The sequence below is a fragment of the Calonectris borealis genome, chromosome 20 (genome assembly GCF_964195595.1).
Source record: "Calonectris borealis chromosome 20, bCalBor7.hap1.2, whole genome shotgun sequence".
NCBI lineage: Eukaryota > Metazoa > Chordata > Aves > Procellariiformes > Procellariidae > Calonectris > Calonectris borealis.
Window position 1 is genome coordinate 5,187,370 of NC_134331.1, and position 27,277 is coordinate 5,214,646.

General features: G+C 43.5%; 1 protein-coding gene and 1 long non-coding RNA gene across 2 annotated transcripts in view; both read right to left on the reverse strand.

Annotated features, from left to right (window-relative positions):
- RAB11FIP4 (RAB11 family interacting protein 4) overlaps positions 1-9,743 on the reverse strand; it is a 125,877-nt gene extending 116,134 nt beyond the window's left edge. The window contains exon 1 of the mRNA XM_075169586.1: positions 9,360-9,743. Coding sequence (XP_075025687.1) covers positions 9,360-9,503 — 144 coding nt within the window. The 5' untranslated portion in view covers positions 9,504-9,743. The remainder of the gene's footprint in view (positions 1-9,359) is intronic.
- A 7,555-nt stretch (positions 9,744-17,298) lies between these two features.
- LOC142090961 (uncharacterized) lies at positions 17,299-24,819 on the reverse strand. Its single transcript, XR_012676678.1, has 4 exons — positions 24,561-24,819; positions 22,205-22,342; positions 20,393-20,935; positions 17,299-19,435 (listed from the first exon to the last, which is right to left on the reverse strand). It is a non-coding gene; the product is annotated as an uncharacterized LOC142090961 (long non-coding RNA).
- Between the last annotated feature and the right edge of the window lie 2,458 nt (positions 24,820-27,277).

Genomic DNA, 27,277 nt, shown 5'->3' on the forward strand with positions numbered 1-27,277 from the left:
GATTATGCCTGTGGCAGAGTTAGGATACTCTGATTTGGAACAGCATAGTCTACCACGTTTTTTCATTATGAAAATTGATTACCTGATGGAAAAAATCCCGGAGACACCCATTCAGAAAAGGAGAAACACTATTCAACATTGCAGTTCTTTTTAGACCAAGACAAGCACACTGCTTCAGAGCACTCTCATCAATGTGTTATCTTTAGCCCTCCCAGCAGCACTAGGTTCCCCCAATAAAATCAGTAGGCCAGTACAGTAGTTCTTCGGCACTGTTTTTCCCTGAGATTCCCCTCTAACAACAAATGCAAAACACTTTTCCTTCTGTTTACAAAGCTACCCAAGCTGCTAACAAACGTTAATTTACTGCATCATGAGAACATCAGTATTTACTTAAAGTTGCTGTGCACATACCTGAAGAACAGTTAAGTTCAGGATCCAATTGTTATTACACACATGCCTCAGACTGAATCCCCAAATCAATGCCCTCGCTCTGTACAGCGCTTCAACCAGCCTCTGAAGTTGAGGGTCCTATCTCAAAGTTGCTGCTCAGGGCTGTCCCTCCACTCACTGAGCACAGCTCTCCTGGGGACAGAATCAGTCTATCGAATTAGCACTCTTTGCCCAGGCACAACTGGATCTGGCAGTGCATGGATGGAGAAGAAAGCACAAGGTTAAATAGCAATTGTTATGGAGGATGCACAGAGCCTGAAACAGTACTGTATAAAAATTACACTCCCACAAAATACATTTTTATGTGATACTAGACGGCTTTGCTCGCATTCCAACATCTGCTCTCATGACCCTTCACAGTTCAAACAGGCTGGCCCCGCAGCCAACATGAGGCCATCGCGGCTTGACGAGGCTGTCAGCTAGCTCATGGCCAGATTACATGCCCAGATGCATCACTGAACACAACAGCTGCCATGCTGGCCAATCAACCCAGCAAGTGAACCAGGGCCCTCAAGAGCAAAATGTTCTTAAAAACTGAATGAAAGCAGCCGCAACACCTAGACAGGGTGACTATGGGCTCCCATCTTCTCCAAGCTGGATGCAAAGGGAGTCTGTTCCTTACCACTGGAGACAAGCTAGTGCTTGGTCTGTTGCATGATGAACATCAAAACCAAATAAAAAACCTGCAAGAAAAACAGCAACAGAGCTAGTCTTTATTACAAGGCTGCAAATCCTATGGTCAATCCTTATTCCCTTACAGTGTACAACTGTCACACAGCTGAACGCAATGGGACCAGGATTCCTTGGGTCAAAACGCCAAACCTGCTCTCACTGATGCTGCTTGTAGTCCCAGTAAGGACAGCAGAATCTCTCCCTTACTACATCCCTTTTCCTTTCATTAGCACCCCCCATCCCTAGGAGCATGCGGACTTCCACGGCTGCCTTTAACCCTCTTTCGAGCAGGCTCTATTGTATTTTGACACAATACCGCACCAACCCAGCATAGAAGAGACTCCTGCAACAAAACTCTTCTAGTGAGAGTCCTACGGCTTTCTACTGTTCCCAGTAGCTAACAACACCGAGAAAGGTGGCCTTAGTGCCATTACTGGAGGATTCTGTACTACTTTATAGTGACAGAATATCCTATTGCACAGGGATAAATGGATAAGTACCAACAATTACAAATGGTCCCTGTGTTGACATCTCTGTGGCATTTCACTTTCTGAATTGCTGTTAGCTACTGTATCCTAACATATACATCATATGGTTTAATTGGGTAAAATATGTTCAACTGATCATATAGTCACTTGCTACAAAAACAGTGAAATCACCAATATTTTGGGACAGTTTCTCAAATCTATTAATACCATGCAAACATATGGACAAAGCTGTTTGTATCTGCACATTTGTTTGGGTTTTTTATCATAACAACAGAAGTGTCACTGGAAAAGAATATCATCCCATGTTCCAAAAGCCATCTGGATCCCACTGGGGAGGATCAGTTCATCAGGAGGTGATGGAACACCACGAGAATGTCTTCATTGACCTAGTGCAAATCTTCACAATAAACCAGGCACTGAGGATGCCCAGAATGACCCACACATGGGGAAAAACGTGAAGCATGCTTTATTAGCAAATTTGCAGCTGGTGTACCAGAAACGTGCCCCAGTTTGGAACATCACAAAACACTGCCACAGGCTGAAGATCCCCTATAGAAAAGGGCTCCTTCCAAGCTTCCTAACCAAGGACTGCTTGCAGGAGTGCTGTACCATGACCCTGCTTCCCTTCCATGACCCTTCTGTTGGAGGCCAGTGTGACAGAGCCTGCTGTGGGGCAGCTCTGTTCTCTGAAGAGCAGCCCTGAACCAAGAGGGAAAAGTTGTTTGACAATGCAGGGGTGTGTGTGAGGTTATGGAACACTTGAGAAGACATGTATTTGAGCATTGAAATGTAGACAATTTTAAAACTGACGCCACTCTAGAAGAAGAATTTGGTTTGGTTGACACCCCTTATTCCACCAGGCTAACAGCCTCTCCATTCCAGAACGGACAATTACAGTACACTTCCTTTTGATTTCAGGAAACCTAACAGAGAAAGTCTCTACCATTTCTAAGCTTTTCACATGACTCCCTAAAACCATAACTCTGTACCCAAACTAAAATGTCAAAGCAGCTTTAAAATCTGAAGAGTACATTGTAATTTTTCCAGGTCTGTGCCCTGTGCATTGATCTTGTCTCCCTTGCAGTATTTTGATCCCACAGTTCACTCCTGTCACTCACTCTAGGGACGAACATACTGCAGAACTGAACTGGATGCAAGGCTTAGGTAGGAGCCCTATTGTTTTTCTTTTAATTGCACACAAAATGTGAAAACAGCAGTCATAGTTATATAGAAACACTTGCATTCTCTCCAAGCGAGACCCTTCAATTATATCTTGAAAAAAGGAACCCAGATGTATTATACAGTGTTTTGTTTACACTCACATTGCGGTTGTAAAACCATATGTAGTAGTACTAGTGATCATGTCTGACGCTCTCTTTTATCATTCGTGTACTTAATCACACCCTGCACTGAGCTAGCTACATTCAGCACATGGGTGGGTATTTGTTCAGCAGCCTATGAAAGTATCTAGGTCTGAGATCACGTGTGTCTCCCGAAATACTGCATATTTTAAGAACTGTTAGAACTTCATCTCTAGCTCTTGAGGAGTCTGATTCAAAAATCAAATCAGGGATTTAAAAATGTTTGTGAATATTAGCATTAAAATCAGATAAAATGAATAGGAAATGATAGTCAACTACACAGAGAATAAAAACAATCACATTTACTTATCTAAACATTATAAGGCAATTGATTTTTTTCCACTTTGTTGCTGTAAAAGCACTGCTGCTGAGCATGAGTCAATTGTGATAAACTGTAGGTAACAATGCAGTTTAGAAACCAAGAACATTTCTGTATTGGGGATCACCCCCACAAATACTATATGGCAGTGGCTTGTTCCCCCTCCAAGACTTACCCTCCCTTGCAGCAATTTTGAATAAGTCACTTTTCAAAGCTTAATCATATTAGAGGAATAAAATCAGTACGTGCTAGAAATCTGAAATCCTTCCTAGGATTTGCAAGAGCAAATTTCTGGAGAACATTCAGACATGTCAGAGACGAAGAATACCATTTTTACAACTTAACACAATGGATTGAATCAGGCATGGAGAGGGGGAAAATGGGAGAAAAATTTACATAGAAAATACCTGGTTTTGCTAGGCAGCTCCATGTTTTAACTTCACCTGTTATATATGCTACCTTCCATACTGTACACAAAAGATGCAGTACCGTCTTCTATGCTTGATCCATATGCTAACTTTTTTCTTTATTTTTGCATATAATGATAAGACAACACAATATCACTGTACCTGCACTAAATGCAAACGCTGAGGTAGTTATAAAACAGTCATTTAAATATCAAGAATTGCTGTCAAAATTGTTTGCCTTTCCTTTAGGCATTAAGAACTCATATTTCAGACCACTGACTTGTATTGCGAAACACAGAAACAATCAATTCTTAACTATACATATAACCCCCTCAAAGCTCTTACCTTTGAAATGCAAACATATTACATAACGAATTAAACTCATGAGTGCACAGCAAACCTACAGCTTCTCTCTTCATAACAGTGCTTCAGAAAATGTTTGATTAACAGTAAATACTAAGCTTGCTTTATGTCAGCTGTTTAGAAATACAGGCTTAGCTTCAGGATATACCAAAAGGCTATTTTAAACATATTCACTGCTAGTTTGTATTGAATTAGGAAGGCTACAGTGACTGTACCTGGAGTAATCCGTAAACCAAGTACCCCACTGTGCCATTTCAGAACTGCATTTTTAACAAGTCCCTGTAAATGATATGAAATATCTGGGTCATTAGCAAATACAGTTTTAAGGAGTCTAAACGTGTGCTAGCCTTGCTATTACCTAGAGAACACTATCACAGAGGAGCACTCTTTGCATCCTCGTTACATCCAGGCAAATATTTTATTTTTTCCTTCAGTAATTATTTCCAGGAAAAGCAGAGAAGAAAGAAGTCATAACTCTCTTCTGCCTCCATTATGAGAATGGCAGTATCACTTGGTAACACCCTAATACTTTTCTTTCAATGTCTCAGTACCAAAGTGTCTTTTTCTCATGGCTGCAGGTAAGTCCAGAGCATACTGCACATTATCAGAAAGTTACGAACTAGTTTCTGTCATCATGTGCATATTGATGTAAATTTGCAGTGATTCCATTAATTTCTGGGTGCAACTCTGAACTGCAACACTACGGCTAGGAGCCTGAAATTCACCCAGACCATTCAGAAAGACTCCATGTTGTCATGCAGTGAAATTACACTCCTGCTCTTTACAGGACAAGCTAGTTATGGAGTAGTCACAATAGCAGGGCTGTGTTTAGAGCATGACTCCATCAGGTGTCTCTGGGAGACATATGAGAGCAAGTCAGAACTTGCATCAGGACTGTCATTAAACTCAGCCAGCAGCCACAATCTACTACCTGGGCAGCACTTGAGGTTGATGCCTTTAATTTCAGCCCAGAACGGGGATGAATGGAAGCGACTAAAATTAGCAACAAACATCTCCCTATTTCAATAGTTTCTTTTGGCCAGAAAGTTTCATTTGTTCGCGTGAAATATGTGAATTTGTTTTCCGCTACTTCTGTTCTACACCACTAGTAAACCATTGCCTTCAAGTGAATTACTGTCCACTCACAAGAATAATTGATATTGGCCTACAGATTTTATTAGCTGCTCAAGTTCCCTCTCAGGTGTGACACTGCTTCAAGTTGATGAGCATCAGTTGATCCTACCATGACAAAGATCACTGTCTAAGCACCTGTATGGTTTGCACACCTCCAAAAGGTGATTACGTATCTCAAAAAGAAGTCGTCAACGTGTTCAGCGTGTTTCACTTGTTGCTGAAAACTGAATGTAAAGTTTAAATAGAATCTGGCATAATGAAACATCAACTGGCACTATCCTGAAATACACATTCACACAATCCACTGCCAGAACAGGGGCTTGCTGAACATGTCACTCACAATGCTCCTAGACACTCGGCTGCTAGTGCAACTATCTTCCCAGTGAAAGGGAACCAGATGGCGAGCGACTATTGGCATTTTTCAATGTTATGATGTGAAGTGTTTCTTCAGCTAGTGAGTACATGCCATCCAGCCAAGTCGCTTTGGAAACAGCCCTTCACATCTTTCTTCAGATTTCTCCACAAACGGCAAACAGACCATTCAACAGGAAAGCAAGGCCCAAGCCTGCTATTTTTAAGCACTGAACCAAAAATCTCAGCAAGGAGTTTCTGTTGTCAGTGGAAATAAAAAAGCACCTCTGAAGGATTTGTTTCATCCTTGGGTCCTGTTACACCCTCTCAGTGTTCAATTGCTCATCAGTGACCACGGAGGAAGATTAATTTAGACAACTCGGTTAAATGCCTACAGTCAGATGGGACGAACAGAGGCCAAAATGCCAAACTGCTTAAGAGCATAAGTTTCACAACTATTTGTATGGGCAAGCAACGCTTGACAGCTAGAATGGTCTGCTATTAATTCAGGCATCATAGCAGGAATTTAGAGACATGATTCTGCTCCTGGCTCTGCCAAATTAACATGGCCAAGTCATTTCTTCCTCTAGTTGAACCGCTTGTGGGGCAAAGCAGAAGTTTGCAAGCAAACTTGCTAGAAGTGCTTCCACAGCCAAAACACCTTACCTAAACAGCTGCTCTGAGGCAATCGCTATTCTGCTGCAGTAGACTCAATGACTGCATGGCAAGAAGAGGATTTCAGTGTACATGGGAAAGGCAGAAGGGAATGGGGTACAGTAGTGATGGTGTGGTCTTGAAGAAGAAAAGAAAAGCATCAAGCCATCAGAAGCAGAGGCCTCAAAAGCCCACTAAAAGTAAAATAGTAAAAAAGTTAATCAGAAATGTTAAAGTTCATTATTTGACTGAGCAGGTAAGGACTGCTTTGCTTGAACAGAAAGCTGCTGCCTTGCTGCAAAATTTTGCCTTGGGGCAGTTTTCGGAGAGTTGTTATCTTTCAGGAATGATAAATTTCAGCATGTTGATCACACACACAAAGAAGAAAGAAAAAGGAAATGGAAAGAAAAAGAAAAAACAGAAAAGACTAAATGCCGTACACAGTCCAAGCCACAAGCCCTACTGAAGCTGGTATTAAGAATTTATAGACTCCAAACTTTGGATGGCAGCAGCTCCAAGGGGGTAGAGAAGAAGTGGAAAGCTGTGTGTATCAGGTTGGCACAACTGATGGGACAGATACTCTCTCATTTCATAAACATGACCCAGGTCTACTGTTGGTAAGAGTCAGAATTATTCAGGCCACAATACGACAAGATAGGATCCTTCCTGTGGTAAGATGAATTACATAAACAGAAGGAGCAAATAACTTACACGTGACAGCGAATCAATCTTTCACTGATACCAATGGAAAGATTTCTTTTCAATGTAAAGGGAGCTGAAGTGGATCAGGCCCAAGAAGTGTAGCATGTTCAAATGTATAATTAATTTTCAATGACAGTAAATATGTTCTAATGTGTTAAAGGGAACTGCTCCCTAGCAGTGTCTCCTCAGTTTAATTTCATGAGATGCATTCCCGCACCGAGCTTATTAGGTTCCTGTAGATGAAAGGTTGAAAGCACTGTGCTATATGGGAGAATAGATTCTCACCGTCTCCAAACATCAACTGTGAATCATCACACATAAAGTTCATTTGTAACGAGACTTAAAACCAGACTAGCTCACCTACAGTGGTTGTTCTACAGTAAATCTGCACTTGGAAAATTGATTCTGTATTTCCCTAGCAAGCCTCTTTTGGTGATTTACAAATCCCATTTACTCAGCTGACACATGCTCCTTTGAAGTCAAGGGACTGCTAGCCAATGACTACAACAGACACAGGGAAGAAAACCAGAACAAGTTATATTATAACTCTGATGGATATATAGATAAGACTTCTCTGTCCGAGTTTTGCAAATATCTTGTTCAAACACTGCCAGTTACAACCGAACAAAATACAAAGGATGCATTTCTCATCAATGGCAATCTCTCCTGTGCCTGCCCAGTAAGCCAGCCCATCCTGAAAACTAAATACTACCACTGACAACTGGTACTTTGCTATTGCTGTCATTGTTGAGATTTCCAGTTTTCTCTTCCTTTCCATTCCACTTAAATATTTTCCAGCTAATATACTCCAATGCACTCTAAGCTTATGAGATCACTACCTGAATCCTCCGTTGCATCTTACAGAACCTGCTCCCCTCTTAGAGATTAGAGAACTTTAGAGATTTCTAAGACCAAAAACGATTGTTATGATCATCAATGCCATCCTGCTGCAAAACAGCCGGTGGAACTTGACCAGTCTTCCTCAATGCAGCAAGAGGAAGCCACTGATCTGCCTCCAAATAAACGCAGTAGTGCAAAAAGCAATTCTGATGCAGTGTATCTGGCAGAAAGGATTTAAAAATACTTCTATTAGTTTACATAAAATTATACAACTTACCAAGAGACAAATAAAACCAGAAATCAATAAAGCTCTCAACTGTTACTCATTTCTCCTCCTTATTTTGCTGGTTAAAATAAGAAACTACAGCTTCTCATTAAGAAAATGTTTAACAGACCTGCGACTATCTGCAAGCAATAAGTCTTCTGATTTCATTCACAAGCTGTTTTTCATTACCAGCGATAAGCCAAAAATAAGTAATTAGCTCCAACAATTACTGTGAATTCACTCTGGTTTTGCTGCCTCTTTGGCATCCCTTTATACGTTACCGTTTTATTGGCTCCTCACGTTAATTTGTTTTATTGTACTTTAAAAGATCGGCTGATACTGGTTTTCTGAGTCCTATCCTAGTCCCGACTCCACTCCCCCTCCCTGCACCCAAAACTGCTGGGGCATATTGGGAAGCATCAAACAGTTAAGTGCAATATCCTGAGAGCTCTCCTAGGGAAAGCAAGCATTTTTTCCTGGTTAATTTTGTTGGAGCTGCAGCCCTTTATTGAATCGCTTAAGGGAACTGTTTCAAACCAAACGCATGTCATTACCCTCACAGACACTGGCCTGAAGCCCACTCTCGTTTACACTGATGTCACGGATTTACAGTGGTCCCACTGACGCAACGGCTCCATCGAGACCAGCGGCGTGACTCCAGATTTACGCTGTGTCACTGAAGGGCTGGATGGGGTCCTCGCTTCCCACGGATCACCTGGAGGTTTTAGGGTGCACCCGGGCTGGTGCTTCCCTGACTGTTCAGGCTGCCCGGGGCTTTGCTCCCAATACCCCACGGAGCCTGGTACCCCGGCGAGGACGCAGCTCAGCCAGGACAGAGAAAAACCGTGTTGTCACCAGAATAAATACACCTCCCCGAAAGGCACAGCGACCCCCGAGCACTCCCGGCACTGGGACGGCCCTGGGGAGGCGACCGGCGAGGGACCGGTCCCTCCACCCCAGGGGACCGGGAGCCAGGTCAGCCCGGGGGGTCTGGGCCGCCCTGAGGGAAAGGGGAGGCTCCGGGACCCCCTGAGGGAAGGAGGGATCTGGGCAGTCTTTGGGGAGGACTCTGCGGGAAAGAGGGAGGGCGACTGGGTGGCCCTGAGGGAAGGGGGCTCCAGGCCGCCGTGGGGGGGGCTCTGGGACCCCCTGAGGGACGGGGGGAATCCGGGCCGCGATGAGAGAAGGCAGGGGACGGGGACGAGGAGGCGGGTGGTCCTGGCGGGGTCTGGCCAGGCAGAATAGCGGGAGCAGCAGGTGAAAGTTGCGCGGCTGCCGGGGGCCGGGGCAGCGGGCCGGGCCGGGCCGGGCCGGGCGTGGGGGCCGGGCGGGACCGAGGGTCGCCCCACTCACCTCATCCCCTTGGCCGAACTGCAGCCCCAGGGCGATGAAGTGCTCCACCCGGATGAAGCCGTCCGCATCCTCGTCGCACACGTCGAAAACCTCCTTGAGCTTCCGCAGGAACCGCAGCAGGCTCGCCGGCTCCATCGCGGGCATTAGCTGGAGGCCGGCGGCACGGCCGCGGCCGCAGCAGCCATGATCGCCCGCGCCTTCAGCGGGTGCGTGACATCAGCTCTGAGGAGCGGGGCGGGAGGGACAGCGAGAAGGAGGAGGGAGGGATGGAGGAGAGCGGAGGGAGGACGCGAGCCCCGGCGGAGGGAGGGAGCGAGGGAAGGGAGAACAATAGGGCAGAGCTGGAGGATGGGGAGGGATGGGGAGGGAGAGGGAGGGGGCGGTGGGACTCCGCGCTCGGCAGGGGCGGGGCCGCCGCCAGGGGGCGCCGCGGTGAGGGGAGAGGCGCCGCTGGGGCCGGGCGGGAAGCGGGGCGTGAGGGGGTGTGGTGGCCGGGGGGCGAGGGCGGGGGGCCGCAGCAGCCCGGCGGGGAGAGGTGTGAGAGCGAAGATAAACGCGACAGGGCACAGGGACAGTTTGGGAGCAGCAGTTTCCCTGGGAAGGAAAATCGCCACAGGGAGGAGGGAATGGGGCAGGGGGAGCGAGGGAGGCAGGATGGAGGAGAGCATGCTCCCCTCCAGCAGCTGGGGGCCAGCAGGCCTGGCGTCCCCTGGGTTCCTTTCCCGGCTGTCACAGACCCATTCGCGGTCCCTTCGCTGCTCCACACCTCAGTCCTCCTCCCCGCCACCCCAAATAAAACACGCTACAATTTCTCCTGAGAAAAAGCCGTTGATCCTGGTCTGAAGAGGTCCAGGCTAGGGGGAGAAAAGCAGAGTAGAGAGTTAAGGGGCAATTAAGGCAGAGGAGGACAAGCAGAGCTTCCCGTGCTCCATTGTGCTCAAGCGACCAGGCAGAGCCATGCAGAGGCACTCCTCATGGCTGGGTTTGGCTTAGGACAGACACTATTCACCCACACTTTAATGAGACATAGCTGGTAATGAAGGGATGTCCCTGCCTTTGCAGGATTCCTCATTAAAGCCTTCTGCAACTGCTGTGCTCCGTGGCTGGGTTTTAATTTGATCTCTCTGCTCTGTCCCTTTCTCAGTTTTTTGGACTGCTTTTTAAGCCCACAGCCGTGAGCTGCCAGAGGGAAGACCAGGAATGGTTCTGGTTCCTGCATTGTGCTTCAGACCAGGAATGATGGGGCAACATCTTGGGGAGGAAGGAGCACTGGCTGAGTCAGGCTCAGGTACCTACTGCCTCTGCCAGCACTGCTTTCCCACTGTGGTTGCTGAGCACAGGTGACCATCCATCACTGAGTGATGTCCGGTAGGTAATCGATAAAGCTGTCCATCTAAAATGACCATGAAAGTGCAGCAGGTTTTGAATTGAGACAGTATCCATTCATTTGCTTCTTGCAGTAAGAGAGGTCCATATGGCCCTTGGCAACCCTGAAAATCCCATAATGAGAGCAAGCTAGTCAAATTCATCTCTTTTCTAGGAACCAATAGGAGTGTTCTCCTAGGAAGTTTTGTTACTCTGAGCACAAGTCTCTCATCTCTTTTATGTGCAAATTCAGGGTTTGGGAAGAGGCTGACTTGACAGCCCTGTAGGCTGTAAGTCAGCTGTCAATCAACAACACAGTGACAGCACACACTGCACTAGCAATACAGCTCCCCACATATCCACCCTTTGACACAGATAAGGAGTTGGTTCCAGAGCCCCTTGACCTTCCTTTAGTTTTACAACAAATACAGAAGGGTTCTCCTGTTCCCTTACTGATGTACAAAAGGGTCTTTCCAGACTGTAAAAAAAATCAAGTGCAGAGATCAGAAACGACCCTTGGGAAGCACAGAATTTATGAAGAGATGTAAGGAGATCTGAAAGAGAAAACAGAAGCAAAATATTTGATCAGTAAACTTCTCGGAAGTTTTCTAGTTAGAGCAGGATTCTTAAGATGTGAGGACATTTAGCTTTTATCTCAGGACTTGAACTCATCTTCAGGTTACACAGGGATTGAGCTTAGCATACCCCTCAGGGGCACCTATTCAAAATATTCAAAAATCTGTGAGCTGGTTCCCCTCAGAGTGGTGGAAAGCACACCTGTGTGGAAACAGCTACTCTTAGTCTGTCCTAGTTTTGGCTGGGATAGAGTTAATTTTCTTCCTAGTAGCTGGTATAGTGCTGTGTTTTGGATGTTTTAGTTGTTGCTAAGTACTGCTTATACTAAATACCCCTCTACTCTGCTCTGGTGAGACCCCACCTGCAGTAGTGCATCCAGCTCTGGAGCCCTCAGCACAAGAAAGACATGGACCTGTTGGAGCGGGTCCAGAGGAGGGCCACAAAAATAATCAGGGGATGGAACGCCTCTCCTATGAAGAAAGGCTGAGAGAGTTGGGGTTATTCAGCCTAGAGAAGAGAAGGCTTCAGGAAGACCTTATTGCGGCCTTTCAGTACTTGAAGGGGGCTTATAAGAAAGACGACGGCAAACTTTTTAGCAGGGCCTGTTGCAACAGGGCAAGGGGTCATGATTTTAAACTAAAAGAGGGTAGATTTAGACTAGATGTAAGGAAGAATTTTTTTACGATGAGGGTGGTGAAACACTGGCACAGGTTGCCCAGAGAGGTGGCAGATGCCCCATCCCTGGAAACATTCAAGGTCAGGCTGGACGGGGCTCTGAGCAGCCTGATCTAGTTGAAGATGTCCCTGCCCATGGCAGGGGGGTTGGACTAGATGACCTTTAAAGGTCCCTTCCAACCCAAACTATTCTATGATTCTAAATCAAGGACTTTTTAGCTTCTCATGCTCTACCAACTGAAAAGGCTGGAGATGCAGAAGAAGCTGGGAGGGGGCACAGCCAGGACAGCTGACCCAAAGGGATATTCCATACCATATGATGTCATGCTCAGAATATAAACTAAGGGAAAGTTGGCCAGGGGGGGCTGCTGCTCAGGGACTGGCTGGGCATCACTTGCTTTGTATATTTTATTATTGCTATTATTATTACTACTATTTTATTTTATTTCATTTATGAAACTGTCTTTATCTCAACCCACGAGTTTTCTCACTTTTACTCTTCTGATTCTCTCCCCCATCCCACTGTGGGGGTAGTGAGCGAGCGGTTGTGTGGTGCTCAGTCGCTGGAGTTAAACCACGACATACTCTAACTGCTCTGAAGTAGAGTTCAACCTCTTCAAAGCTTCAGAGCACATCTGTGTCATTGTCCCACCTTGTTTGCTGAGAGTGCATCCTTGCACCATCTGAGTCACCTCTCTGTGTGCAGGTGGGCAGCTCTGCCGTCCCAGACAGGGAAGTGGAGTCACACTTAGTATTGTGAGGGGAAAAAAAGGAATAAACTTATCCCTGTTTGCCATGACCAGTGGAGGAATTCCTACACCTCAGAGGGGTCGTGCTCTGTCTCTTGGAATCCAGTTAATTTCCACTGGCTCTCCTTTATCTTCTGCCGGAGGAAGAAGGAACTTGGTCCAGATACGCATGTAAATGGCAACATAGATTTAGACCAAATCTGTCAGCATTAAAATCTGTGTCGTTCTTGCACTAATTTGTAAGGGCGGGGCGGGGGGGAGAGGGAAAAAAAAGCTCCAGGTATAGAAATTACAGTTTGGGGAGTTAGTACTGAAGTCTGAGAACTGCCACAGACAGCCTGAGTGCCAGAGAGCACTGGAATCAAGCTGATAGGAGAGCTGACGAGGCTGTAGAAGCTGTCATTGTAGACAGCTGAATACTTTGAGCAAAGATGTGACAGCTGGGAGATGATTTGACAGCACTGAACACAGGAGAATTGGGATGTGAGATGCTGTCAATAAAGGTCCAGGATCTGAAAGCTGGGGGTGCCCCGAGTGTGCTAATATCAGGACACGGAGCTGAACACATGCCACACGCTGGGCAACTGCACTGGCAAGGTACAATTTGTAAGGCTGAATCAAGGAGGAGGTCAATTTTTATTGCCAGTGGATGTAGCTGGCATTACTCCTTGCTGATCTCCGCTTCTCCAGTTCTAAGTAGAACATGTCTGCTAGTACCAGTGGGCTATTTTTCCTTATTGGTGTATCAAAAGACTTGTTTAATCTGAGATGTTTGGCAACTTCTTCATTTGACTTGTGGGCTATGTGGAATAAATATTTTACATGCTGCAAATCTAGTTTTCTGAACTTGAAATATGACTAGTGGTGGTGCTACCATATTTGCCTATTAAGAATAAATAGTTCAAGAGGAAACATTTCATTGAATACCACAGACCATGGCTGTAATTTGTAGGATTTCTTCACAATCAGCTGCTTTTCCATCAATGTCACTTCTACTTATACAGCAAATTGTAATCTGGTGTCAGAAACAGCATCTAAGGACTGCATTCCCCAAGGCTGATGACCTTATCTACAATTCTGGTTGTGTTCCAGCATATAGTAGCAACATCTTGAGGCCCAGCCTCTCAGAATAGCTTCATAGCACAGTTTCTCTTTATAGTAGACATAATATAACCCTCATTGAATATTTGGCTTCTAATAGTCTTACTGTATTTTGAATCAAATCCTGTTTCCCATTGACTACTGTAGCTCTGATTAGCACCACAACAGATGTGCTTCATCAGTTGGATATTCTCTTTAAGTGTCATAAAGAACAGGTAACAGGCAGCAAGAACTAGCTTATTAATACCCTTGCCCTGCCTGAGAACTTAAAAATATTACTTAAGAAATAATGGAGTTTTCTCAGGCTAGCTTAATTAGGTATGGCACAGAAGCAAAATACTTGATTTTTTTTACTGCCATTTTCTCTAATCTTTTTTGTATTACAAAGAGTTCAACAACAACAACAACTTACAAATTTTGGGGAAATGTTTCAACAAGCAAGGATCTTCCTTTGAAATTTTCTAGTTGCTGAAGGACCTCACCTTGTAAAAGTTTTAGTGATTTAATTTTATACAGTATGAATGCTCTTGCTCGATTTCATCAGCACTCTTACCAGATGATGAATTAGCTATGTGCATAACTCTGCCAGGTGAGCCTGGCTAGACAGCTCACTGCAGTACCTCAGCAAACACACCAATGCCTTATTTGTTTCTTCTTACAACACACATACTACCCTCAGAGACATGGATCAAAAAGTTTTAAGGATAGGCAGGGAATCCAGCATTTGAAAAAGAGCATGCCTAAGTACAAATCAGGTTAAAGCAGGCTAATTTAGCTGTTGCTTGCAACTGTAAAGCCTCGTTGTAATTGGGGTTGTGCTCACAAAGACCAAAATATCTGTTCCCATGAAGTTATTGATAAAATTAAGTAATCCTCTGTAATGGTTCACGTAAAACCATTTCCACTGTGAATTCATAGGATCAAATTCATGTTTCCAGGTGCTGACCAGGTTAGTTCCGGGGACGGCAGCAGGAGCGTAGCCCGACCACCAGCATGTTCCCATGGTATTTGAAGGTCTCCTTACTCCACCAAGTGGCCAGCCATTTCACTGCACTTTCGCCACCAGCCAAGAGAAGCCATCGCTGGCCACCTTGCGCAGGGCAGCAAGGTGAGGCTACTGTGGTTGGTGAGATAAATCATATGTAAAACAGAAGTGAATGAATAGTATGGGATAAAGCAAGCTTTCTTGCTGTTCCAAGAAGTCCCACAGTCCTCCCAATGGCCTGGGACCAAACCTCTCTTTCTGGTACATTCCAGAAGCCTCCCTGCTGCCTTCTCTTAGGGAAAGGACAGTACCCGTCAGCTTTTCTCTGAAGAGCTCTAAGCAGTTGGGTAGACTTACATTTGCCGCAGATTATAACGTTCAATGGCATCTGGCAACCTCCTGAAAGCATTAATGGTGCCAGAAAGCATCTGACAGCTGCCAGGCCACTAGGTCATTTCTGTCCCTCGGAAGGAGAGATCTGCACTCCTTCACAGGAGATTCTGGGTACAATGAAATGTTTAAGACTCCAAGACAACTGTGTAAAAAGAAGATGTGTAGTAGCTACAGTCAAGTTATTTTCAATTCCTACCCCCCAAAAAAGCTGTCAAGAGACACGCAAACATTCCTCTCTGGCTCTAACAAGCAAACAACATTAACAGACCCAAGCCCCAGACTCTTGAAAGGAACGACTAGTTTTCCCCGCCCTCCCCAATTTATTTAAAAAAAAAAATAATCATCTAGCAAATCATCTAGCAGCTGTTAAAGACTGAGGTGCACCAGCCAGTGTATTTTCTTTAAGCTAACTCACCCATAACACAGCATATGAACTGTTCAGTAAGTTATCCCTTACTGCTTCAAATAAAGTTTCTAAAATTTTGCTTATTTTGTCCTATCCAAGATGGACTGCACAACATCTGAATAAATATGTTCCATCTGCAGTTTTATTACAGCTGACTACAGGAATGTAATTCCCAGATATTGCTGTATTTAGCAACGAGATCTGGGACAGAATAATAAAATTAGAACATGATATACCATACTGATGCTAAAGCCAAACAGTGATTACTTGTTGTGTCTCGAAACAGATTGTGTGAGCTGAGTCCAAGTTGGCTGACTAACGGGAAATAAAGGACAGAACAAAAATATTTATGCAAAAGAATGTAGGTGCAGCATCATTACTGCTGTGACCATCAATGGACCAAATTGGCGGTGGGGCTAATGGTGATGAGCACAGTCTAACTGTTTCAAAGAAAGACTACAACCAGCTTGCTTGTACAGAAACAGTCCTGAAAAGGACATTTTAGGAACAGAGAAGCAATTAGAAGAGCAGCTTAACCAGGCTGGTTCTAGCAGCCTGTATAATTGCCTTCAAAAATGATTGTGGTAGGCATTATCAAATCTACTGACTACAGTTTGCAGATGGAATTATTCCAGCTGTCTCTTATGCTTAGATGATTCACAGCATTTTAAAACTGATGCAGCCGGTTTTATCAGGTTTTTTTAACCAATATTTAAAAAATACAGCCCTATTCGTCACAGTATCTACCTATAAATTTTGGTATTGAGACTTGAGGATAAAAATTAGGGGAGAACAGAAATGAGCTCCTGGATTTGAATCAGCTTCAGCAAAAGTATGATTTTTGCCTCCCTGCCGTACAGTCACTCTGGCCTTATTTGTTCAAGTCCCCTGTGAATCTGTAGTTGCTTTTGCCTATGTGACATCCAAGTGAATGTTTTGGATGAGCGAGTTCTACATCCCAAAACCCTGCCTTACCACAAGAGTACTTTGAGTTCAGATTTGTACAATACATTAGATGGAAATACTGAACAGCATAGCCACAGTGAGACAGTTGCTGGAACTGGATATTATCTGGATGTTTTTGGTCTTTTTAGATGCCCCAACCTCCTCCCCGCGGTATTGTAGCCACAGAATAAACAGAAAACCAAAGCTCTGGACCACAAAAGTACTTAGGTGAAAAGCCCCCTTTCAGAGCTGAGGCCTGATATACTAATCTCAAGGTGGACTGTTTGCAGTGCTTGCCCAGTCCTGGAACAGCGGGCAAGGAGGGGTTATTGTCTGACTCGCTATTCCAGAGGTCCTGTAATAGGAGAAATCTTTCATAGTCCATCTCTCGCTTTCCAGTTTGTGGGAGCACCCAAAACCAATAGCTAGCTATGATAAATTAGCACAATGCCATGCCATTTTAGTGCTTTGTTTTTCAACGTCTAGTAGGTTTAGGGGGAGGGGAAAAAAAAAAGGCATCAAAGTATGCTTTAAAGTATGTCCTGAAGACTAACCATTTAGGACTATTTCAGACCAAGGTTGGAAATTCTGAAGTCCTCTATGGGACTTGGCCTGCCAATATTCCCATCTGTTTTAGACCATTGGTATAGTTAGTGCATCAATTCTGCAAATACCCTGCTGACGCTAGCCACTGAATTATATTGGTACCGTAAGTCGGTGAAACAAGAACTCTCTAAGACTCGATTTTGGGGTTTTAGAAAGCAGGCGTGCTTTAATGCGGCGCCAGGCACACAGGGGATCGCTCCTCCTCGTGTGTGCACCAAATTACTCAACCACAGAAGTTGTATACAATTAGAGTATACATATTCATTACATTTCCCAGAAATAATCTAAATATTCATGTTATTTCCTGGAATTCATTAACGTATGTACAAGCCTTTGACACATGCGCCCTTCTATCCTTCGGTGGTCTTCCAGGGTCCTCTGGTGGTCGTCGATAGTCTTCCTCACAGTGTCCTTTAGTTGAACTCAGTCTTTACGCATGCTCCGTTTAACCCTTGGCTTTGTTTGCACAATTCTCGTTAGCACAAACTAGCTTAGTCTGGCACAACCCCCTTATCTATTCTGCTCAAGATACAAAGTTTCAAGGCCTTTTTATCTACTGAATGTCTGGCCTGTCTATTCCCAAGGCATTCCTAACCCATCTGCATCATTTCAACAAAGAACCTTTACTATTCCTTTGTAGTCGGTCAATCCCTCTTTTTTTTTTTTGAGGGTATATAGTTAAAGCTATATCCCTCATTAAATTGATTTCTAGCACACATATTGCAATTATAAAAAAATGCTTATAACTAGTTTTTAATCGAAAATAAATCAAACCCCTTTGAGACTATAGAAGGGGAACTTCACTGTAGTTATATTAGTCTCACCTTCTCATAGCTTTGGTTTCCAATTATAGAACAACAGTTCCAAAAGCACTGTATTATTATATATATACAAACAAAAACCAATATAGCAGTCATTAAAATACCTAATAACTTTTTCACCCATTGACTAAGGTCAGGAATCCAGGAGGTTAACCATTTGAATGTTTCCTCAAATCCATACGAAGTGTCATCTTTCTGTATTTCATGGAGCAATTTTGTCTGTTTCCAAATTTCTTCTAAATCAGTAGAAATTTTACCACTTTGATCTATGTATACACAACAGCTTGTGTTTAACACTGTGCATACTCCTCCTTGAGATGTTAACATCATGTCCAAAGCTATTCTATTCTGAAGGGTTATTTCTGCCAATTCAGACACTTCTTCCTGCAAGGCCTTTATAGCATCACAGGTTTCGTTCCCAATTTTCTCAATTATAGCAGATATGTTTACTATAGCTTTTTCTAGTTCACTAACTCTTAACCATGGGACAAACCATCGTGCAAAAGAATGAAACCCTGTGGGTCTATCTATTAATGGATTATTTCTAATTCTCTTGCTTCTTCGAAGGTATGTTCTTAGCCACATTTTAGATTCTAATTTCTCAACCACAGTAATGTTTGGTACTACTGCTCCCAAAGTACATATTCCTGACCAATTTGGTGGCAAGGTCTTACGGGCCGTATTTCCACAAATCCAATACCAACCTCTTCCTTCGGGTACCGGCCATTCAAAAGGGCTTAAACTTCCAATATTTATAGTCTTATTACAATCAGAATAATTTCCAACAAAGTCAGTCTTCGTTAGGCACTGGACTTTGTCCATTCCTTTCGGGGGGCTGCATCGTTGTACACATGTACAATATTTTTGTCTTGGAGTTGGAGTCTCAATTATCCATTCCTGTTCTTTCATTTCTCTACTGGTATTAAAAGAGGTGTTCATCCATAAAGTGGTCCAAGATATGCTAGCTGGTATAGGGATCCCAATTAAGGGAACTCCCTTCTTTGAATGCTCCGGAAAATGAGTGCAGGCCCAACAATCTGACTTATTAGCAATTTGGACTATTCTTTGTAACAAGTTTATATGCAAATTCCTCTCCCATGGATTCCCTGACCCCTCATGGAATAGTTCTATCCAAAAGCAACAAAGGAATATCAACTCTCTTAGTGTTTTCATTCCTTATTCAAAAGTTAATATCAGTGTATATGTCAAAGTTCCAAGCGCAATTCGCTGCATTCGAGAGAGTTTCAGCTTTAATGGTCCTGTCCTCTCAGAAGTCCATTCTCCTCGTAGAGTTTTCTTCACACAAGTATAGTGTATCCAGGGTCCTTTTCCATCCACCTTAACAGCTGTATGTGTTGTTAACAGGACTTGAAATGGTCCTTTCCACTTTTCCTGTAATGGTTCAGAGGTCCAAGATTTGACGTACACCCAGTCTCCGGGCTGGAATGTATGCGCTGGGGAATCAAGACTTAGAGATTTATTTGGGACTACATATTTATTCAATTCTTGTAAAACTTTCCCAAGGGCTATTAAGTAGTTCCTCACATCACTTTCCCCTCGTATTCGCATTTCTCCTGGTAGCCCGGGTGTCTGATATGGTTGTCCGTACATCAACAAGTACGGGCTGAGACATTGTCTACCTTGTGGTTGGACTCTAATTCTTAACAAGGCCAGAGGTAAAGCTTGTATCCAATTCGTCGAGGTTTCCTGACATAATTTGCTCAACTGAGTCTTGAGGGTATAATTCATTCTTTTTACCTTACCACTAGACTGAGGTCTGTAAGGGGTATGTAGATCCCAACTAATACCTAACAATCTACTTATTTCATTAATTATCTTAGCTACAAAATGTGGGCTTCTGTCTGATGGCATTCCCAAAGGCACTCCAAATCTTGGAATTATTTCTTTCAACGGTATTTTTACTATGTCCCTTGCCTTATTGGTGCGACACGGAAAAGCCTCAGGCCAACCTGTATATGTATCCACGAGGACCAATAAATACTTTAGCCCTCCTTTTCTTGGCAATTCAGGAAAATCTATTTGCCAATATTCTCCAGGTGCTTGTCCCTCATCAGTTTTTCCAAATTGGATTTTATTCTGTGTTGTTGGATTGTTCCTACAGCATATTTCACGTCTTTGTGTGACTGATTTAAGTTTCCACCATGTTCCTGCTAATAACTGATTTCTGCAAACGCTTTAGTAAATTTTCAGTTCCCCAGTGCACAGTATTGTGTTCTTCCTTTACTAAATTATTCATGAGGGAATGAGGTGTTACTACTAAACCTGTAACTGCCCATCCATCTTCCCGTTTTTCTGTGTGTAAAGTCTCGATTAATTTTAAATCCTGCTTATCATAAATAGGGTTTTTCCAAAGGGAGATTCTTTTTCCTGGCACTATAGCTAGCACTTACCTCTCTATGCCTTTTTCTGCAGCCCGCTTCGCCGCTAGATCAGCCAGCTTATTTCCTCGCTCCTGAGTGGTTCTTCCCCATTGATGAGCTTTACAATGCATGATTGCTACAGCAGCAGGGGCTTTTATACTCTCTAGGAAACTCATAATTTGTTCTTTATGTTTCACTTCTGTCCCTTGCGCCGACAATCTCTCTCTTTCCAGATTGCTCCATGCACGTGCACTACTCCAAAAGCATATTTTGAATCAGTCCAAATATTTACACGTTTGTCTTTACTTAACTGCAAAGCTCGGGTGAGGGCAATTAACTCGGCCTTCTGAGCCGATGTTTTGGTGGGCAATGCCTGCGATTTGATCACCGTTTCAACCGTCGCGACTGCATATCCTGATACTCACTTTCCTTCTTTAATAAAACTGTTGCCATCTGTGTATAGTTCCCAATCCAGATTCTGCAAGGGAACGTCTTTCAAGTCGGGCCTGCTTGAATATACTTCTTCAATGGTCTGTAGGCAGTCATGTTCAGGTTTGTCCTCTTCTTGTCGGGCTGTGAGAAACATGGTAGGGTTAACCACAGCAGTAATCTTTAAAATCACATCATCTGGCTCTACTAGTACTACTGATATTTTAATATCCTGCAGCCAACGTCCACCCTTCTGGTTCAATACTGTACTTACCATACGTGGAACATAAATAGTTATTTGCTGTCCCATGGTGAGCTTTCGAGCCTCTTGTATTAATATTACTGTTGCAGCTATTGCTTGTAAACATCCAGGTTATCCCTGGCTCACAGGATCCAATTGCTTGGAAAAATATGCTACTGCTCGTTTATATTCTCCCAAGCATTGGGTTAAACCACCAAGGGCTACAGCTTTCCCTTCATAGGTGAACAGTTCAAAAGGCTTTTCCAGATTGGGCAGCCCTAGAGCTGGGGCTTTCATCAAGGCTCTCTTGAGTTGAATATATGCATTCCAATTTTCGCTTGTGCACTGGAGGGGGCCTTTTGATAATTTCAGTAGTTCGTATAAAGGTTTTACCAGCAGTCTGTAACCAGCAATCCACAAGCGACACCACCCTACCATTCCTAAAAAGGTTCTTACTTCGTGGATGTTTCGAGGCTCTGGAAGTTGGCAGAGAGCTGCTTCTTTTCTCTCATTACTTAACTGTCTCTGTCCTCTCAAAATTTCGAACCCCAAATACGTTACGGTTTCTTGTGCAATTTGGGCTTTCTCTTTTGACACTCGGTAGCCACCGAGTCCAAGGAAATTTAATAGATTGATTGTCAGTTCCAAGCATTCTCCTCGAGAGTTCTCTGCTAACAGTACATCGTCAACATACTGCAACATTACCCCATTTTTGTTGTCTTGTCTCCACAATTCTAGTTCTCTTGCTAGTTGATTTCCAAAGATCGTTGGACTGTTTTTAAATCCTTGTGGTAATACTGTGCAAGTGTACTGAGTCTTTCTTCCCATCTCAGGGTTTTCCCACTCAAAGGCGAATAATTCTTGACTTCCAGGATCAAGTGGGATGCAGAAAAAGGCATCCTTTAAATCTCAAACTGTAAACCATCCCTGCTCCTCAGTGAGAGCAGTTAACAACGTAGATGGGTTTGCTACCACTGGGTGAATATCCTGAACAATTTGATTTACTGCCCTCAGGTCCTATAAGATTTCCCATCAGCTTTCTTAACAGGTAAAATCGGAGTATTATACTTAGATTCACATTCTCTCAATAACCCATACTCCAAAAATTTCTGTATAATAGGTACTAACCCAAGTTTGGCTTCTAACTTTAAAGGATACTGTTTTAATCTTACCGGTGCTGATCTTGGTATAAGGTCTATTCTTACTGGTTCGGCCCTTTTTGATTTTCCGGGTATTTCTCCTGCCCAAACCGCAGGAATCACTGCATCCTCAACTTCGGCTGGGATTTTTCTTTCCGCCTGGTTAATTCCCTGTAATAACAGTATTGAAGCATGGACAAATTTAGATTCAGGTATTATTACTTCTACTTCTCCATTTTTAAATTTTATTTCAGCTTCTAATTTTTCTAATAAGTCTCGACCTATCAAAGGTTTTGGCGCACCTGGCAAGTACAAAAACTGATGTGTTACCCATTGTTTTCCAATTTTAAATTTTAAGGGTTTGAAGAAGGATCGCACTTCTGGTTTTCCTGTTGCACCAATAATTCTCACAGTATCATACCTAACTCATGATTCTTCATGTTCAAAACCGAGTAAGTGCCCCTGTGTCAATCAAACATTCCACTTCCACCTCATCTTCCCCCAGCCTAATTTTAACCAGAGATTCTGCTGGGGAAGGTACCTCCGGTCCCCTTCAATCTCTTGCCTCTACGGCTATCATAGAGGTTTCCGATTCCCCAAACTTCCGCAAGGATGGGCACTCTCGTTTCCAGTGCCCCTCTTTCCTACAATAAGCACACTGTGTTTCCCCTAGTGGGGATCTTGAGAATCCTCTACCATGTCCTCTTCCCCGATAAGCACCCCTAAATCCTCCCCTAGGCCCCCCCTTGAGAACCATATGTTCCCTCAAGTGCTGCGATCAGTCTAGCATTCCCTCTTTCTCTTTATTGATCTCGGTTTCTATATATCACCAAGCTCTATCCAACAATTTTCTTAAATCCCTGGCATCCGTTCCCTGTAACTTTTGCAGCTTTCTTCGAATATCCTCAGTTGACTGCCCAATAAATGAAGTTGCTAACTGATTCTTCCCTTCCTCTGACTCAGGATCCAGCGTTGTGTACTTCTGAACAGCTTCCTTCCATTTATTCAGAGAATCAGTAGGAGACTCTTCTATCTTGCTTAATCTCATGTAATTTTGACCAATTTATAGCTTTCGGTATAGCATTTTTTATACCAAACAAAACCCACCTTTGATACTGCATTAATAACAATTTCTGCCCATTATCATTAGGGTCCCAGCCAGGATCTGCCGAAGGAAAGTGATGCTCTGGCTGCCCCTGTAACGTCCCTGCCGCTATTTGGGCCTCAACCTGAGTCCTTGCTGTTTTATGAATCATCTCCCTCTCTGTGCTATCAAATAATACTTGCATAATAACTTCAATATCTTTCCAGTCTGGATCCCGAGTTTTTATCATCATTTCAAATGATCGGAATCCTCCCTATAACTTCCAGCAGCTATCTTCCAGTTGTTTAAGTCTGTAATGGAAAAAGGCACTTTCGCTACAACAGGACCGTCATTTCCTCCTGCCTGTCTCAAGGGCGCTTGCGATGCAGCTCCCTGCCGATTACGAGTGCTCCCTGCCGCTGGTGCAGCTCTGCAGCGTCTCTCAGACTCATCACCGGGTCCACCTTCTGCCTCAAGGGGTTCAAACCCACGATTCTGAAGTCTTTGCCTTAACCCGGAGCCACTAACATTTCTAAATCCTCCTCCTGCTCCTTCTGAGTCAGTTCCAAACGTCTCTGTCCAATGCTACCTGCCGAACAGCACCTTTTAAACACTTTCCCTTTTTCCTTCTCTCGCTTATCTTTTTCTAACACCAGCACCAGAGGATCAGTCGGGGCTAAATTGATTCCGCATTTCTTGTGCCACCCAGGATGCTCCCTCAGAGTAAAGAACATATCAACATACAAAACTTCATCCCATTTTCCTTCCCTCCTTAGAAACAGCATTAATTGCAACAAAGTATTATAAGCAACAAAGTATTATAATTCAAAGTTCCATTCATTGGCCACTTTTCTCCGTCTTCTACTTTATATAATGGCCACCATTGATTACAATACTTAATCAAACCATCTCTTTTTGTGGTCCCTCCAGGGGATCTGCAATTTGTTTCCAATGTGTTAAAATGCAACCCAAAGGTGATTTTCTTAAAATCCCCCCACCAGTAGATGATCTGCCACTCATTCTGCACACGGGAAACCACACAAACAAACTTTTCGCACACCACCACCACAAATATTCAATCACTGTAACAATAGACAATACCTTTACACAAAACAATCGAAGGGGACTCGAACCCCTGTGTCATTCTCAGTAAGTAGACAAATAATAGTTACCGCAGGCTTATTCAGATTTTACTTTAAGCGGGGACTCTAACCCCTTCCCGGGTTCTCAGCCCAACTCTGCGGAGCTTTTGCTGTGACTTACGGGCAGGTAACCAAATTCCTGAAAGAATGCCTTAATACTCACAATTAGCGGTCTTTGCTCAGGGGCTCTTTGGTCCAGGGATCAGGAGAAATCTTCTCCGAGAATCCCTCAGTGCCAGCTGAGGTTCCGCCATCCCAGGATCCGTTGAGGCTCAAGAGCAATGTCCCATCTGGGGTGCCAAAACTGTTATCGTAAGTTGGTGAAATAAGAACTCTCCAAGACTCGATTTTGGGGTTTTAGAAAGCAGGCGTGCTTTAATGCGGCGCCAGGCACACAGGGGATCGCTCCTCCTCGTGTGTGCACCAAATTACTCAACCACAGAAGTTGTATACAATTAGAGTATACATATTCATTACATTTCCCAGAAATAATCTAAATATTCATGTTATTTCCTGGAATTCATTAACGTATGTACAAGCCTTTGACACATGCGCCCTTCTATCCTTCGGTGGTCTTCCAGGGTCCTCTGGTGGTCGTCGATAGTCTTCCTCACAGTGTCCTTTAGTTGAACTCAGTCTTTACGCATGCTCCGTTTAACCCTTGGCTTTGTTTGCACAATTCTCGTTAGCACAAACTAGCTTAGTCTGGCACAACCCCCTTATCTATTCTGCTCAAGATACAAAGTTTCAAGGCCTTTTTATCTACTGAACGTCTGGCCTGTCTATTCCCAAGGCATTCCTAACCCATCTGCATCATTTCAAAGAACCTTTACTATTCCTTTGTAGTCGGTATCATACAGTCCGTAGATACAAGTGCAGAGTAACGGTCAATATACGAAATCTGTAAGGGTGCATTGCTTTCCTTGGAAATATTTTAGGTGAGGGGTTTGTAAACTGAGATAGGATGAAAACCACTGCATTAGGCCATTCATACTAACACACCTCTACTGCAGATATATCCAACATCATTCCCCTACTACCTCAATCACCAGCCACAGCTAGAAAAAAAAATAAAATCCCCCCCAAACAGTGACCAGAATGGTACATTTGTTCCTCCACAAGAGCTAAAGGTACTCCTTAACTACCAAATCTATTATATAGCAAATGCCAAAACCAGTTTTCAGAGAAACCTTGTGAGGGTGAACTGTGCTCTACTCAAGTTCTTACTATTCCTTCATCACTGTCTATGGGTCAGACAAATTACTACTCCTTTCCTGAATCCCTTCTGGAAAAACATGAACATACCCCAGAGTTCAGAAGTGACACACAGAGATTGTGCTGCCATACAGCAGAATGTTTACAGGATAATAGACATAACACGACAATGAAGAAGTGCTCCAAGTGCTCAAGTGCTTCAATCTTGCCTCAGTACACAGATGTTCTTCTTCTGTTGTGACTTTGAATCCCGAGATAAGCAGATGTTGCAACATTTCAAAATGTTCATCTTCTGAAAAAAAGATAACTCAATACACAGCTACACGCCCACTGCTAAGCCTCAAAATTTAAAGACATAAAATTGGTGAGCATTATGTACCAAATTCCCTTTAGAAATAGCTTATGTGATTCACTCTTCCTACGGCAAAAACACTCCATGCCAGATTAGTTACATTAGACACAAAGACACAAATACTGTGCCTGCACATACCCCTATGGCAGCAAATGGGGCAGATCTCTCGCCTCCTGCGTCCATCTGTCCGCACCAGTCTCAACCTCTACTGCATAGGAACAGCTGTAAAAGCCAGACCAAAGGTCCATCTGTCCCGTATGCTCTGTGTACCAGTGACCTGGTTTAAGGCACAGTGGATGCATCGAGTGACCCTTCCCCATTATATCCTTCCAGATCCAGCAAAATAGAAAGGAAAAAGACAAGAGACACCTGTTTATCACGTAGTGGATTATTTTTAGGTTTCTTTCTCTGGCTTAGAAAAGAAAGAGTTACAGAAAGCCAAAATTGTTCATGCTGAAGAGGCAGTGCTGAATTACTGATTTTTAACACAGATTTGTTTCTATGAAAATTATCCTCAACTGATGGTGAGCAAAATAAGTCAGTGGTTCTCAGGCTACCTATGCAATCAAAGCCTGCAGCTGCAGAGGATGAAATACAAACGTTGGGCTGTTTTCTTTTGACTGGTCCAGCATCTGTATAAAATCTTGTTAATATTTAGAATGATTAATTCTAATGGATTTGCCAAGTGACAGCCCTTATCTGGAAATAGCATACTGCATGAAATCAAAATGGACAAAGTATGTCACTGCTAATCAGATACACAGCGGGACCTGAACTCCTTTCAAAGCAACCGATTTCTTACAGCATCTGCTGGACAGGTGACCCACCTTTGTGATGATCCAGAGCTGTGATGCACCAGTTACAAAGCCTTTGGTGAAATAAAAGGAAGGAATCTTCCTTGATGTTAAAGGATTGCTGCTTTTGTGTTGTTTTTATTTAAATGGACACTATTTAAGGCCCTGTCTCCACGGGCAAGTATTTTTATTCCATGTTTACATTTAGCATAGCCACTAAAACCAACAAATCATTATCACTAGCCTTCTTGAAACCATCTTTTTTCCTCATAAGCCATCTCTTTGCCAACAGAAAATCCTGCAAAAGCTAAAACAAAGCAGGACAAGAAACAGATGTCTCAGGCCTATCACTGAGCATAAGCTCTAGGCAACGTGAATGAATGTCCCATTTGATAAAGAAGCATTAGAACAGCAGTAAATGCTGCCTTCTGGAGTACCATCTTTTCAATTTTTTCCCTCTATCAAGATCTATAGTATTAGGTGTTTAGGCATGATGCACAGTACTGTATATAACAGGAT